Raw genomic sequence first — 17,253 nt, 5'->3', positions numbered from 1 at the left:
ACCTTGTCCGCTGTTCCTCCTCCAGGTTAGTATTGCTGAGGTATCAGTTATAAGGTAAGAAATCTGCAGCTAGAGGGCTCTATCTGCTGGAAAAGTTACTTACCTTCGGTAGCGCCTTACAGCTGTGGATTCCTAACCAACCTACCAATCCTCCAGGTACTGTGAACAGGGTTTCTGAGTCAGGGCTGATGCCTCGAAGGTCTTAATTCTATGCACACCACTGTCGGTGCACTTGATGGCTCTGTCGCTCCTTGCTTGGAAACTCTTGAAAAGTAACTGACATCAGCGTGCCGAGGTGGCACCTATGTAGGTGATGATGGCGTCTCTTCCAGCGCGGACAACGTCAAGCAGAGCTGCCGACGCCATCAACTGGTGCACAAGGGTATTACTGAAGCAAATGTTTACGGATCCAGCCTGCCTCCTGGGATGTTCTAAAATAAGGAATCTGCGGCTAGATTATGTCCATCAGAAAAAGCGTTACCGAAAGTAACGCCATTTAGCGTAACTTAAGATTGTGCTGAAATTTAGCCTGTTTCATATGTGATGCTTTTTTATGTTTACTTACAGCCACTTTAAACTTGAAAGACAACATGTTTGCGAATAAGCGTCCTGCTACATCTGAAGTTAATGTGGTGCCCCCGAAAAAGTCAAAACCCATTGAGGCAGTTAAAGGAAACCGTGTATCCAATACATTGCCTCCAGTTCAACCTGCTGCAGTGTCCCTATCCCCATCAACATTAAGTTCTTCTAAAGGTAGGTGAAGTCAATTCATGTGAAATACATTGTAAATGCTGACTTAAAACTGCTAAATGTACAATTGATATACATTTTAAACTTAGTACCTTTTTATACAGGGGTTTATGTACAATCTTGGCACTCTGTTTGTTGGATTGAAAACATTCTGAAGTAAATCTCATGTTTGTACTTGTCTTTTTAGGTATAAGTGCTGTATCCAACCAAATGAAAAATGGAACATCTATTCCTAAAGCTTGTCCAAAATGTAGTATTCACTACAGTCTCATGGATCCATTAAAAAACCATATGAAGGTAAATATTGAAACCAATAAATTACGTTGTTATAGAACAATTATGTCGGAAGCTCAAACTCTTATAACTGATGATGACAATTTAACATTTTCAGATATTTTATACTTTGAAATCTCCATGATAGGAACGTTATTTTTTCAGATATTTATTTGTATATTTATTTGCATAAAACATCCATGCACATAATTTTGTTAATAGTCAAACTTTGTTTGTTCTTTCTAGTATTGTTGCCCAGATATGATAAACACGTTCTTTGCTGGAGAAGTAACAACAGAACTCCCAAGTTCACCAAGGTATGAGGAAGGAAAGCTGATCATGTTAGTTAGCGATTTCTACTATGGAAAACATGATGGTGATTTGGAACTGGTTAAGCAGGAGCAGAAAACGCATACTACCTTCAAATGCTTCAGCTGCGGTAAAGTTTTGAAAAGTAATGTGAGGTATGTCTGTTTCTCCATTCTATTTACAATTTTTGCAAATGTATTTAACTTCACTCGGATGCATGTGGGCAGTTGTGCTACCCGTTGACAATAGAATATAATTTCCTTCATTTTAAGGTTTCAATTATGACATCTTTATGGCTGACTTTCGTCATGTATGACAGCATGGAGATAGTCTGAAGAAGTCTGAAGAAGGTGTACCTTCCAATTGTATTTACATTTTTTTAATGCTTTAAAAAATAAATTCAGACAGGTAAATACTGTTTACCCTGTGTTAGAACAAATACTTAGGGAGACTACTTGTCCTAGTTCTGTCTGAATTGATAAACATCCTACCTGTATCTGGACCCAAGTGGGTAGAAGACTCTTTACTGGTTAGAGTCTTGAGTTTTTCACGCAAAAATCAACTGCCAACTGACCCTGCAAACCATGATATATAGGAGTAGGTCACGATCCACTTTGTTGAAAGCAAAGCATATGTCTTTTTTTCTTTATTAATAGTGTGTGTAGAGAGGGATTCAACTACTCGTAGTTTATAATATTAATTTTGAAGTTGATGTTTAAAAATGGTTATTAAATGTGCTCCAGAATCTTCTGCATGAAGTATTCTTACGTTAAAATTTGAAAAAAAACTCTGTGATGTAAAACTAGGATTACCCTATGTATTATTTCCTATCTTGTTGCTCAGGTGTTGCAGTGGGACAGGCTGATCTGTATTACTTCATTGCCAGGTTTTGGGCTGAAATCCACTTAAAATAAATGTTTCCATGCACACGCAGCTAAGAGAAGAGTAGGTTACACAACTTTGATGTCCTATGTATTATATGACTTTTTTAATACATGTATATTGAAATCAACTTTCTTTTGTTGTACATTGATGCTGTAAAGTAGGTTTAAGAAGATCCCATTTAAGGGGGGCAGGGCAGCAGACAAGGGCTACTGGACTCTGTTGAGGTGATTGAGGTAGTTTGTTACTGGTGTCTGTCCTCCTATGGGTATGCAAACTGGGCAAGGTCTCTTGTCTCTGCATTTGACTCTGGGTAGAAAAGGCAATCTAGTCACAGGCCTCTCATGGTGGTAGTGATGGTGAGTTGTGGAGCAATAGCTCAGAAGTCAAACATCCTCCAATAGACACAGTATTGCAATGTTCATCCCAGTGCTTATCTTTTGAGTACAAATAAGGTGCTTTAATCGCGGTTTGCTCTTTACTGACAGTCCTTTGTAACATTTGGTGAAAGATGTTAGTAGGTCTGCTTTTAAAGCCATTGTGCAATGGATTACTTCTTACATTATGACTGCTACACTTTGCACAGATCATAGCGAGTACTCAAGCTCACTCCATCAGAGCTAGGGCAGTTTCACTGACTTTCTCCAGACGTGCCCTTTAAAGTGCTGGTTTTTACTACATTGTATGGGGTTTACTCTGCCTCAGTAGCTGTACTCATTCCTTTGTGCAAGTTAAAAGTTTTAACTTTGCTTTCAGTTAATCCCTGTAAATTGAAAGCCTTGTTAGAAGAAAGGAAGGAGGCCCAGCTTCATTCTTCCGGATTGGATCTTTCATAGATTCAGATGCTTGAATCATCAACCCTGCCGTTGATCTGATTGCAATACTGTAATTTAAAAAGTGTAATGTCAACACAGCCTAGGATTTGAACACTCACTTTATTAGCGCAGATATCTTACTGAAAGAACCATGCTGCGACCATGAGGTGACAACTTTGAGACTCTTCATAAATATTGGATTTATTGTTTACATCCAACCCACAAGGCTAAGGACTGCAACATAAACAGGGGTTTTTCCTGTACAACCTTGAAGGACAGAGAGGGCTTATTGCTGTTGTGGCTGCCAAAATACCAGAGCTATAGATAACCCCTCTTTAGCAGATGATGAACCAAATGACTCCTTTCAGGTGCCTAAAAATCTTCCCATGAGGACTGTGGTGAGGCTAAAAGGCATCCTGCTTACACCTAATTACCCATGCCAGATTAGACATGAGACCAATTCAGGATTGGCTATGGTTGCAAGCAGCCAGGTGTTGGGAAGATCTAGTAGTTGTCGCTGATATGGTGCAGAAAGAGCCCAATGGTTGAATAAAACGACTATCACAGTGGACAGGCCCTTCCAAGAGCCAAAGTCCTCTGTGACCATCACAACATATTCAACTAAACATCAGAATCTTATCAAGCCTAGAGGATACAGTGAAACAGATGTGTTGGAAACTGTACACAGTCTTCTTATAGCCCTGAAGGCCTTCCAGATGCACGTCCAGGGTAGAATGGTTCAACTCCAGACAGAACATACAGCCACCATGTATTATCACACCAACCAAGGAGGAATAAAGTCACGCTCTGTCCAGACTAGCGCAGGATGTATGTAGATGGGCTGTTGAGAGACACAGCCATAGTTGCCATAAACCTGTCAGGACTTCAAAACACAAAAACAGAAAGGCCAAGCAGGTAGAATTTTGCCTCACATGAGTTGGAGCTAAACCAAGGCCTACTGGAGATCTCGTTGCAACACCAGAAAAAGTGAAATACCAAAACTTTGCTTTCAGGGATCAACATACAACTGGTCACAGGGGAATGCCTGTATGATAGATTTCTCATGGACATTCCCTTGTGAATTGCCTAATTTCTGAAGATGCATCTGGTTGTCTCTAATGTAGAAATGTTAACCTATGGGGAAAAATTCACATACTGCATACGGGTACTTAACAATGACTTACAGGACCAATCTTCTGGATTTGGGGAAAGTGTGTGGCAAGGTCCAAGGCAGCACCAACAGGTCACCTCTGTAAGGTTTTGGGGCGTCTGGTTAGAAAAGGTGCTATCCGGCACTGGATGCCGTGTTGGTTTTAAACGGTTCTGTGGAAAAGAACAGAAAGGCCAAGCAGGTAGAATTTGGCCTCACATGAGTTGGAGGTAAACCAAGACCTACTGGAGATCTCTTTGCAACACCAGAAAACGTGAAATACCAAAACTTTGGATTCAGCTACCAACATACAACTGATTCAGAAAAGGGGGTGGTGATGAACAGAGTGTCTGAATTAAGCAGACCACTCTTACCCAGTCCAAAGATCAGGGCTTGATCCATCACCGTTATTTATCTCACTGCCCCATCCCAGCTCAGAACCTGGCTATATGCAAATCAGTCTGTCCCTGGCCCAGTGCATCATGGGAACAGGGCAGACTAAACTACCAAGCCAATTCTTCACCAGAAAGGAGACAAGTTACCGGGGACCGGTTTCTGGCATTTCAGCCGTCTTCGGCCCGGCTTGCTTGAATCCTGATGGAGCAGTGAGAAAGGGACTCATGTCTGAGCATACCCTGCCACACCTATAGTGGCCAAAAACGATTCAGAAAAGGGGGTGGTGATGAACAGAGTGTCTGAATTAAGCAGACCACTCTTACCCAGTCCAAAGATCAGGGCTTGATCCATCACCGTTATTTATCTCACTGCCCCATCCCAGCTCAGAACCTGGCTATATGCAAATCAGTCTGTCCCTGGCCCAGTGCATCATGGAAACAGGGCAGACTAAACTACCAAGCCAATTCTTCACCAGAAAGGAGACAAGCTACCGGGGACCGGTTTCTGGTATTTCAGCCGTCTTCGGCCCGGCTTGCTTGAATCCTGATGGAGCAGTGAGAAAGGGACTCATGTCTGAGCATACCCTACCACACCTATAGTGGCCAAAAACGATTCAGAAAAGGGGGTGGTGATGAACAGAGTGTCTGAATTAAGCAGACCACTCTTACCCAGTCCAAAGATCAGGGCTTGATCCATCACCGTTATTTATCTCACTGCCCCATCCCAGCTCAGAACCTGGCTATATGCAAATCAGGCTGTCCCTGGCCCAGTGCATCATGGGAACAGGGCAGACTAAACTACCAAGCCAATTCTTCACCAGAAAGTAGACAAGCTACCGGGGACCGGTTTCTGGCATTTCAGCCGTCTTCGGCCCGGCTTGCTTGAATCCTGATGGTGCCGTGAGCAAGGGACTCATGTCTGAGCATACCCTTCCACGCTTATGGTGGACAAAACGATTCAGAAAAGGGATGGTGCAGTGAGCTAAAAAACAGTGATGGATCAAGCCCTGATCTTTGGACTGGGTAAGAGTGGTCTGCTTAATTCAGACACTCTGTTCATCACCACCCCCTTTTCTGAATCACCAACATACAACTGGTCACAGGGGAATGCCTGTATGATAGATTGCTCATAGACATTCCCTTACGAATTGCCTAATTTCTGACGATGCATCTGGTGCTGGAAAAGTGCAAGGAAACACCCAAGATATTAATTTTAAAAGCGCTTCCATGGCCCAGGCAGACATGGTTTTCTGATATTGTGGTGACTGGACAGGAAAGCGTGATGAGGCTACCAGTTGTAGGAAGCTGGCTCTTTTTATAGTATACCAAAAAAGAGGTATATTGTGTAGAGTCCAGGTATCTCCTGTGAGTGGCCAGTTGCTTGCTTGAATACTCCCAAGGTGCTTTCTTTTTTGATAGTGTGGTTGATCAGCCTTACGCTTTAGAAGGAGGACTGTTGGACATTTGTTGCATACACAGTCAGTAAATGATACACACACACTCTAGGAGATTCACACCAATATAGAAAACTAGCACATTTTTTAATGAAATTCTTAACACCAAGAACTTGGTTATTTGGTTAAGTATTTTTTTTTAAATGGCAGTTTTTGAAGAAAACCAGTGAATATCCTTGTATTGTCTCTAATGCAGTAATGTTAACCTATGGGGAAAAATTCGCATACGGGTACTTAACAATGACTTACAGGACTAATCTTCTAGATTTAGGGAAAGTGTGTGGCAAGGTCCAAGGCACCACCAACAGGTCACCTCTGTAAAGTTTTGGGGCGTCTGGTTGAAGAGGTGCTACCGGCAGCGGGTGCCTTGTTGGTTTTAAACTGTCCTGTGGAAAAGAAGCTGCAAGCTGGGACTGGGTATCCGGTCTGGTTGAGCCCGTAAGGGGGCTCAGTTCTCAAGATGCTCGGCACATAGAGACACTGTCGGTCCACTTCTCCTCTGGCTGTCTGGCTCGGGTGCAGTGGTGATTTTAGGCATCTGCCCCATGCGGTTAGAGATGTTCGTGGTTTAGGGGGCCTACACAGAGAGGCTGCAGGTTGCAATTGGGAGTCCAGTCTGGGCAAACAAAAGGTGTGGTTCGACTATGGAGATGCTCTGGACCTTTGTTTGCACCATTGTCCCATTTCGACTCGCATTAGGGGCACCGGTGAAGTGGTGCTTTTTGGTGTAATGGTTTCCGAATCCTCACGGTCCTTCTTGGATGCCTGCAAAATGAAGGAAAGTAACTCTGCTACTTTACGGAAGATACTGACAGTCCTCCCAAGCCTTTTGGAAGCAGAGCAGTTGCAGGAAGAGTTGTCTTTGGCTTAATTGTTGGAGACAGCAGGCAGGCTGGCTGGGTTGGCTCTAAGTCGGATGCTGCTCCTCAGTGCTGGCTCTTGACAGCTTTTCGGTGTCCTTCTTAGTTCTTTAGAAACTGCTTCTCTGGTGCCAGTGGCTCTCCCAAATATTACATTTAGAGGCTTTAAGCCTGGGAAGTAAACAGTGGTAACCAATGGGCTACTCATCCTTGGAATCACTATACCCCCTACATGACCTCTTTGTGTGTGTAGTATAGTGCACCCTGCCTTAGGGCTGTAAGGCCTGCTGTAGGGGTGACTTACCTATGCTGCATTCAGTGTCTGCAGGCATGGCACACATGGATGTGTGCCATTTTTAGGTTTTGCTGAGCCAATGCGCTTGCGCATTGCTGGCGCAATTCTAGTAAGCGGTCCGAAAAGTCTGCCAAAACTGCGGATTAGCCACAGTTCATGTGAGACAGACGCGTGCACGAGGCCAGCGACGTCACACACCACCATTTGTCTGTGCCTCGGCATCCGACTTCAAAGGCTGCCACTCCCCCGCCCCCGCATCAGACTTCAAAGCAATGCTCTCCCGCTCCCCGCCACAGCAATGCCAAGAGCACGGCGCACTGAAGACTTGCCTGCTTTGCCAAAGCTTGTCTCTGATTTTGTATTACTCTCCGTATTTACACCTTTGTTCATCTTATTATAAATAGATTATTCTTCTCTCTGGCTAGCTGGTTATCGGCGGCGTCACCTCACGCCTTTGCGTGTTTCCCACTTCACCAAGTGTGTGTCTGTTTGTTTTGGGCTTGTCTTTCTCTTCGTCTCCCCCTCCTCCACTGCAGGCGCAGCATAACATAACGCGCCACTTCTCGGCTGCGCTGTGCCGGTCTCCGCTCTACCCTCTCACCCCCACCCCCTTACAGCAGCCGCTCTAATGCCATTGAAAGGCAAGACTTGCCTGCTTTGCCAAAGCTTGTTAAGTGTTATGTTGAGTTCTCTTGCGCTCCGTTTACAGATCTATATTTACCTCTTACATGCTTGATCATGCATTAAATGTTGAGATTCCGACTTAAATTTCCCGAGCAGTTTATTTAACTAACACATATGGCAGTTCACACGCACACACACACACAGGCATTTGCTTTCTATTCCACAAGCTGTTCCTCTGTGTCATTATTTCAGGTACATCCTCCCAAACGTTTTCTCACTTTTCCACCGATTAGCCGGGATTTTGTCAGAGGTACCTCTTTGTACTCACAGATCAAAGGGAAGGAAATGGACGCGCTTCACTTATTATTCCATGTCAGAATCCGTTTTTTCTATTCATTGTCGCTTATCCTACATTACTTGTTTTCCTTCCACACAGAGAATATGCAGCATTGTCTCCATTATTTAGAGATCACTTTAAGAGGCCACATTTGGCATCAAGGTCACATTGCATCAATTTCCACATCAGAAAATACCTTTTCACCTTTTCGGTAACAACAACATGGGAGTTCCTTGATACCTTTGAGTTTCATCCACCCTGTATCTTGCATCATTGAATACTTGTGTCTGAATCATTATCTGACGGTATATAGTTACAAAAAATATGTTTCAGTCCAAAGCTACTATTTAAAACCCTGATGCATAACACCATAAATTGCAATATCACCGTTTTTGTGTAAATCACGAGTTGGTGTAGTTAAAGAATAATTTGCATAAACTGCAAATAAGTGGCTCGAACCAAAGCATACTTTACTTGAACTTCTATCTGCCTCCACGTAGAAGGTGAAACTATTTCAGCACAACAACAAAAACCACAATGTATTTTATGTGTTAACTCTCCTCTTCCTATGCGGCGCGATTTTTAGAGACTTTTATCCAACAAAATGGTAGAACTTTTACATGTGCTTGTAAGTACATTTAACAGTAGAAGTCCCAGCCTGCTTAAAGCTGTTGACTGTAAAATCTAGACTAGCTAAAATTCACCCCATGGCAACTCCTTTAATGGCAGCTCCGTCATCTCGCCTCAACTCCGGGACATCATCAACTGCTCCTTCAACACTGCCACCTTCCCGGAGAGCTGGAAACACGCCGAACTCCACGCCCTCCTGAAGAAACCATCAGCAGACCCCACCGACCTCAAGAACTACCGCCCCATCTCGCTCCTTCCGTTTCCTGCCAAAGTCATCGAGAAGACCGTCAACAGACAGCTAGCTGCCTTCCTCGAGACGAACTGATCCCTCGACCACTCACAGTCCGGCTTCCGAGCCAATCACAGGACCCAGACCGCCCTCATCGCAGCCACAGACGACATCCGAACCCTGCTCGACAACTGGGAAAAATCGGCCCTCATCCTCCTGGACCTCTCCGCAGCGTTCAATACTGTCTGCCACCGCACCCTAGTACAATACCTCAGCAACATCGGAATCCAAGAGAAGGCAATGGAGTGGATCATTTTGTTCCTCGCCGAAAGGACCCAGAGAGTCCGCCTCCCCCCGTTGAGATCAGAGGCCACCGAAGTCATCTGCGGCGTACCACAAGGATCATCACACAGCCCCACCCTCTTCAACATTTACATGAGCCCGCTCGCAGTTATCGCACGCCAACACAACCTCAACATCATCTCCTACGCCGACGACACCCAGCTGATCCTCTCCCTCACCAACGACCCCGCCACCTCCAGAACCAACCTGCACGAAGGGATGAAAGAAGTAGGCGAGTGGATGAAGAACAGCCGTTTGAAATGAACTCGGACAAGACGGAAGTCCTCATCCTAGGACCATCACCATCTGCCTGGGACAACTCCTGGTGGCCCCCGGCTCTAGGCAGAGCACCCAAACCAACGGATCACGCACGCAACCTAGTCTTCATCCTGGACTCCTCCCTGTCGATGACCAGACAAGTCAACGCCGTCTCGCCTTCATGTTTCAACATCCTACGCATGCTCCAAAAGATCTTCCGTTGGATCCCCACCAAAACCAGTAAGACGGTCACCCAGGCACTTGTCACCAGCCGACTGGACTACGGAAACACCCTCTACACCGGCACCACAGCCAAACTGCAGAAAAGACTCCCAACGTATCCAGAAAGCCTCTGCACGACTCATCCTGGACATCCCCCGCCACAGCCACATCTCCGGACACCTGAAAGACCTGCACTGGCTCCCCGTCAGCAAAAGAATCACGTTCCGCCTCCTCACCCACGCACACAAAGCCCTCCACGACCTAGGCCCCAGGTACCTCAGCAACCGCCTGACCTTCTACACTCCCACTCGCCAACTTCGATCGACCAGCCACGCCCTCGCCGCCGTTCCACGCATCTGAAGAGCCACCATGGGAGGAAGATCCTTCTCCTACCTGGCAGCCAAGACCTGGAACTCCCTCCCCATCCACCTCCGTCTTACCCAAGACCTCCTTCAGGAAGCAACTCAAGACCTGGCTGTTCGAGCAGTAGCGGACCCCCCACCCCCCAAAGCGCCTTGAGACCCTCCGGGTGAGTAGCGCGCTATACAAATGTCTTGATTGATTGATTAATTTTCAGATAGAATTGTTACCCTCCAAACATATGATGCAAATTCCTCTTAGAACCAATCAAGTGAAATTTAAACGGGAAGATGTCTCAATGCCTCTCACCACTCTCCCCTCTCACATTACTCTCCTCTCTCACACCACTCTCCCCTCTCGCACACCACTCTCCCCTCTCGCACCACTCTCCCTTCTCGCACCACTCTCCCCTCCCGCACCACTCTCCCTTCTCGCACCACTCTCCCTTCTCGCACCTCTCTCCCCTCTCGCACCACTCTCTCCCCTCTCGCACCACTCTCTCCCCTCTCGCACCACTCTCTCCCCTCTCGCACCACTCTCTCCCCTCTCGCACCACTCTCTCCCCTCTCGCACCACTCTCTCCCCTCTCGCACCACTCTCTCCCCTCTCGCACCACTCTCTCCCCTCTCGCACCACTCTCTCCCCTCTCGCACCACTCTCTCCCCTCTCGCACCACTCTCTCCCCTCTCGCACCACTCTCTCCCCTCTCGCACCACTCTCTCCCCTCTCGCACCACTCTCTCCCCTCTCGCACCACTCTCTCCCCTCTCGCACCACTCTCTCCCCTCTCGCACCACTCTCTCCCCTCTCGCACCACTCTCTCCCCTCTCGCACCACTCTCTCCCCTCTCGCACCACTCTCTCCCCTCTCGCACCACTCTTTCCCCTCTCGCACCACTCTTTCCCCTCTCGCACCACTCTCGCACCACTCTCTCCCCTCTCGCACCACTCTCTCCCCTCTCGCACCACTCTCTCCCCTCTCGCACCACTCTCTCCCCTCTCGCACCACTCTCTCCCCTCTCGCACCACTCTCTCCCCTCTCGCACCACTCTCTCCCCTCTCGCACCACTCTCTCCCCTCTCGCACCACTCTCTCCCCTCTCGCACCACTCTCTCCCCTCTCGCACCACTCTCTCCCCTCTCGCACCACTCTCTCCCCTCTCGCACCACTCTCTCCCCTCTCGGACCACTCTCTCCCCTCTCGGACCACTCTCTCCCCTCTCGCACCACTCTCTCCCCTCTCGCACCACTCTCTCCCCTCTCGCACCACTCTCTCCCCTCTCGCACCACTCTCTCCCCTCTCGCACCACTCTCCCCTCACACCACTCTCCCCTCTCGCACCACTCTCCCCTCACACCACTCTCCCCTCTCGCACCACTCTCTCCCCTCTCGCACCACTCTCTCCCCTCTCGCACCACTCTCTCCCCTCTCGCACCACTCTCTCCCCTCTCGCCCCTCTGGCCCCTCTGGTGAGTAGCGTGCTATACAAATGTCTTGATTGATTGATTAATTTTCAGGTAGAATTGTTACCCTCCAAACATATGATGCAAATTCCTCTTAGAACCAATCAAGTGAAATTTAAACGGGAAGATGTCTCAATGCCTCTCACCACTCTCCCCTCTCACATTACTCTCCTCTCTCACACCACTCTCCCCTCTCGCACACCACTCTCCCCTCTCGCACCACTCTCCCTTCTCGCACCACTCTCCCCTCCCGCACCACTCTCCCTTCTCGCACCACTCTCCCTTCTCGCACCTCTCTCCCCTCTCACACCACTCTCTCCCCTCTCACACCACTCTCTCCCCTCTCGCACCACTCTCTCCCCTCTCGCACCACTCTCTCCCCTCTCGCACCACTCTCTCCCCTCTCGCACCACTCTCTCCCCTCTCGCACCACTCTCTCCCCTCTCGCACCACTCTCTCCCCTCTCGCACCACTCTCTCCCCTCTCGCACCACTCTCTCCCCTCTCGCACCACTCTCTCCCCTCTCGCACCACTCTCTCCCCTCTCGCACCACTCTCTCCCCTCTCGCACCACTCTCTCCCCTCTCGCACCACTCTCTCCCCTCTCGCACCACTCTCTCCCCTCTCGCACCACTCTCTCCCCTCTCGCACCACTCTCTCCCCTCTCGCACCACTCTCGCTCCCCTCTCGCACCACTCTCTCCCCTCTCGCACCACTCTCTCCCCTCTCGCACCACTCTCTCCCCTCTCGCACCACTCTCTCCCCTCTCGCACCACTCTCTCCCCTCTCGCACCACTCTCTCCCCTCTCGCACCACTCTCTCCCCTCTCGCACCACTCTCTCCCCTCTCGCACCACTCTCTCCCCTCTCGCACCACACTCTCCCCTCTCGCACCACTCTCTCCCCTCTCGCACCACTCTCTCCCCTCTCGCACCACTCTCTCCCCTCTCGCACCACTCTCTCCCCTCTCGCACCACTCTCGCACCTCTCGCACCACTCTCGCACCTCTCGCACCACTCTCGCACCACTCTCTCCCCTCTCTCCCCTCTCGCACCACTCTCTCCCCTCTCGCACCACTCTCTCCCCTCTCGCACCACTCTCTCCCCTCTCGCCCCTCTGGCCCCACTTGCCCCTCTGGCCCCACTTGCCCCTCTGGCCCCACTCGCCCCTCTGGCCCCACTCGCCCCTCTGGCCCCACTCGCCCCTCTGGCCCCACTCGCCCCTCTGGCCCCACTCGCCCCTCTGGCCCCACTCGCCCCTCTGGCCCCACTCGCCCCTCTGGCCCCACTCGCCCCTCTGGCCCCACTCGCCCCTCTGGCCCCACTCGCCCCTCTGGCCCCACTCGCCCCTCTGGCCCCACTCGCCCCTCTGGCCCCACTCGCCCCTCTGGCCCCACTCGCCCCTCTGGCCCCACTCGCCCCTCTGGCCCCACTCGCCCCTCTCTCTCTTCTCTCTTCTCTCTTCACTCTCCCCTCTCTCTCCCCTCTCTCTCCCCTCTCTCTCCCCTCTCTCTCCTCTCTCTCTCCTCTCTCTCTCTCCTCTCTCTCTCTCCTCTCTCTCTCTCCTCTCTCTCTCTCCTCTCTCTCTCTCTCTCTCCTCTCTCCTCTCTCTCTCTCCTCTCTCTCTCTCTTCTCTCTTTTCTCTCTCTCCTCTCTCTCCTCTCTCTCCTCTCTCTCCTCTCTCTCCTCTCTCTCCTCTCTCTCCTCTCTCTCCTCTCTCTCCTCTCTCTCTTCTCCTCCCCTCTCTCTCTTCTCCTCCCCTCTCTCTCTTCTCCTCCCCTCTCTCTCTTCTCCTCCCCTCTCCCATATCTCTCCTCACTCTCCCTTCTCTACCCTCCCCTCTCACATATCTCTCCTCACTCTCCCTTCTCTCCTCAAGTACAGACAATTGTCAATGAGCAATTTCACTGCACTCTATGCACCATGCACTCCAAATACCACTCAGTGCCACATAATTACATGCTACATATTTACACTGCGCTCAACTCAACATACACTTCAAATACCACTCAGTGCCACATAATTACACTGCCCTCAATGCAACATACACTCCAAATACCACTCAGTGCCACATAATTACACTGCCCTCAATGCAACATACACTCCAAATACCACTCAGTGCCACATAATTACACTGCACTCAATGCAACATACACTCCAAATACCACTCAGTGCCACATAATTACACGCCACATAATTACATTGCACTCAATGCAACATACACTTCAAATACCACTCAGTGCCACATAATTACATTATACTGAATACAACATACACTCCAGACAATACCACTTAGTGCCTCATAATTATATGCTACATAATTACACTGCGTTCAACGCAAAATGCACTCCAAATACCACTCCGTGCCACATAATTACACACCCCATATTTACACTGCACTCAATGCAACATACACTCCAAATACCACTCAGTGCCACATAATTACATGCCACATAATTACATGCCACATGATTACATGCCACATGCCACATGATTACATGCCACATGATTACATGCCACATGATTACATGCCACATGATTACATGCCACATGATTACATGCCACATGATTACACTCTACTGAATGCAACACACACTCCACACAATACCACTCAGTGCCACATAATTACATGCTACATAATTACACTGCACTCAATGCAACATACACTCCAAACAATAACACTCAGGGCCACATAATTACATGCCACATAATTACATGCCACATAATTACACTCTACTGAATGCAACACACACTCCACACTATACAACTCAGTGCCACATAATTATTTGCTACATAATTAAGCTGCACTCAATGCAACATACACTCCAAACAATACCACTCAGTGCAACATAATTACACACCACACAATTACTCTACTGAATGCAACACACACTCCACACAATACTACTCATTGCCACATAATTGTATGCTACATAATTACAATGCAACATACACTCCAAATACCACTCAGTGCCTGAAAATTACACGCCACATAATTACTCCATCTATCGCCCTCCACCTATCGCCCTCCACCTATCGCCCTCCACCTATCGCCCTCCACCTATCGCCCTCCATCTATCGCCCTCCATCTATCGCCCTCCATCTATCGCCTCCATCTATCGCCCTCCATCTATCGCCCTCTATCTATCTATCGACCTCTATGTATCGCCCTCTATGTATCGCCCTCTATCTATCGCCCTCTATCTATCGTTCGCCCTCTATCCCATCACCACAGCATCACTCAGCACCACCACAACATCACTATGCGCTACCACAGCATCGCTGAACGCCACAGCATCACTCAGCGCCACCACATCACTCAGCGCCACCACAGCATCAATCTGTGCAACCATTCAACAACAGCTGGTTCAAATATGTTCTCTCAATGTTTCAAGCTTTATTACAAATGTCACAAAAAGATGTTAATATTTCACTTCTGTTCTTGGATTTTCGACACAATAAAATACACTGATCATAATCTTCACAAAAGTTATTTACAAAAGTTTAAGCTATTGCCATTATAAATTACAATAACTTTGATTTCAATATGAATTATTAAAAAAATTAAAAGCCTTTGCTATTTGTAATATCAATACATCTAAGTCACGTAAATACAACATATATTGCATAAAAAATGCTACAGATGTCACATTTGGGAAAGTTACAACTATTGGCATTGTAAATGACAAAACTATTAATTTCGCTATTTTCAAACTCGACACATAAATAAAAAATGTGTCATTTACAATACCAATAGCTCAAACTTTCCTAATGCGAGACCTATTGCACTGCAAATGCTTGTTTGTTTTCACTTTTATCTTTAGCAAGAAGGTAGGGCCAATTGGGGGAACAATTGTGCAGTTCAGTGAAAGAGATCTGGCACTGGAGACCTGGTTAGCAGGAACCCAATGCATATATCAAAATTGCACTAGATCCCAGGCAAAAAGTGGGGCTGACCATGTCCAGGTGCACTTTCCTACATCAGTCCATTATGTATGTTGACAATACAAGGTGGTTAGACAAGTCACCCTCCGCTTATCTGCATGGCACCTGAAGACCTCAAATTCAAATACCTCGAAGATGCATGGAATGCTAGCAGTCCCGCTAAATAAGAACATAAGAATGCTATACCTGTAAGTGGAACTGTTTTGTTTTTTCCACTGGTGTATCAAGAAAGCCCTTATGAACAGTTAAATACCTCTCATACTTCCCACTTGTCATCCATAGTGGCATACAAACTGGGCATCATAGGGAGGAGTTTCTTCACACACCAGTCATCAAAGATTTCTACATGGAGCAAAATGAATGCCTCCCCAAGGTCTGTACCGAAGCCGTAAAATAGCTAAAGAAAGTGTCCTTTGAGAGCCCATGTTTAAATGTGTACTCAAATGCTTAGTACTCAGGACGACCTTCTTCATAACCGTTGCATCATTACGTAGGGTAATTTAATTGTAGGCAGTCTTTTTTTTTTTTTAAACTGTTTTATTAGGTTTTCATCATATTCAACACACGGTTACATTTCTGTTGATCAAGATACATTGCTGGTGATACATGCATTTGACTTATGATTAAATTGTTTCTATTAATGTATGATAGTTATCATTCTAACCAGCATCTAGCCAGTGTTCTGTTGGTCCATAGATGTTTTAGTTGCGATCTATTGCGATGTATCTGCAAAACTTGTATCTCCTGTACGTTATCCAATGTTTGCATCAGAATAGTGCAACCACATTAACCTAGGAGAGATAAACTAAACTGGGGCCACACAATGTATGAAGGTGTACGATAATGGATGTGAAAGAACAATACTGCGAGTATACATTTATAATAGCAGATCCTTACCTGCACACACTGCAGAGATTAGATTACTAATAGAGAGAGAAGAACTCTATGTCCTATGACTGAAACATGGCTGAAAGACGACTCGTCCCCTGACATAGTCCAAGCGTTACCCCAGACTTCCTCATACAGAGACCGGATAGGGTGGAAAAAACGTGAGGTGGTGTAGCTATCTTGTACAGAAATGTTCTAGATTGTGTAATCACCCCAAATATTACAAACAACAGTGAGGCAATACAATTCAGCCTCAGACTCTCCCCCAATAGTTCCTTATCAAACACACTCGTATATACACAACTAGGCCCGCCTTTCCGTTTATTGCAGATATGGTGGCCTGTAAGAGGTCCACCATGATACTGGGGGATTTTAATCTTCATCTTGATAAACCAGATATTGCCACTACAAGAAGATTAATTCAGGACATGGAGGCCATGCAACTGAAACAATTGATAAACTCTACCACTCATGTAAAAGGACATCTATTGGATGCCATCTTCTCAAATGAAGGTAATCTAACGATAGGGACTCCAATGCCAATAACCTGGTCAGACCACTACTTAATCCCGTTCTCACTCGAAAAATCACAGATACAAGATTCCATCCCTAAATCCTCTGAGATGAGGAATAAATGGGCAAAAACGCTACCTGTCAACATGAGGGCTGAATTGGAAGATCAAGCCCCAGCTCTGACAGGCGATGTAGAAGAGGCTGATAAATCATGGTGCACCCGCAGAATATCAGGCAAAACAAGCTCATGAGGAGGAACAAAGTG

General features: G+C 47.3%; 1 protein-coding gene across 5 annotated transcripts in view; it reads left to right on the top strand.

Moving 5' to 3' along the window:
* Positions 1 to 17,253, top strand: part of ZNF280D (zinc finger protein 280D) — a 761,599-nt gene that overhangs the window by 168,689 nt on the left and 575,657 nt on the right. For all 5 annotated transcript variants that reach the window (XM_086958356.1, XM_086958358.1, XM_086958354.1 and 2 more), the window contains exons 6-8: positions 568 to 753; positions 938 to 1,047; positions 1,270 to 1,487. In XM_086958356.1, the coding sequence (XP_086814482.1) occupies positions 568 to 753; positions 938 to 1,047; positions 1,270 to 1,487 (514 nt within the window). The remainder of the gene's footprint in view (positions 1 to 567; positions 754 to 937; positions 1,048 to 1,269; positions 1,488 to 17,253) is intronic.

This window comes from Lissotriton vulgaris, chromosome 2_1, assembly GCF_964263255.1.
Source record: "Lissotriton vulgaris chromosome 2_1, aLisVul1.2, whole genome shotgun sequence".
In the NCBI taxonomy this organism is placed as follows: domain Eukaryota; kingdom Metazoa; phylum Chordata; class Amphibia; order Caudata; family Salamandridae; genus Lissotriton; species Lissotriton vulgaris.
Note: the sequence above shows the minus strand (reverse complement) of the source record. Positions and strands in the feature narration are given on the sequence as shown.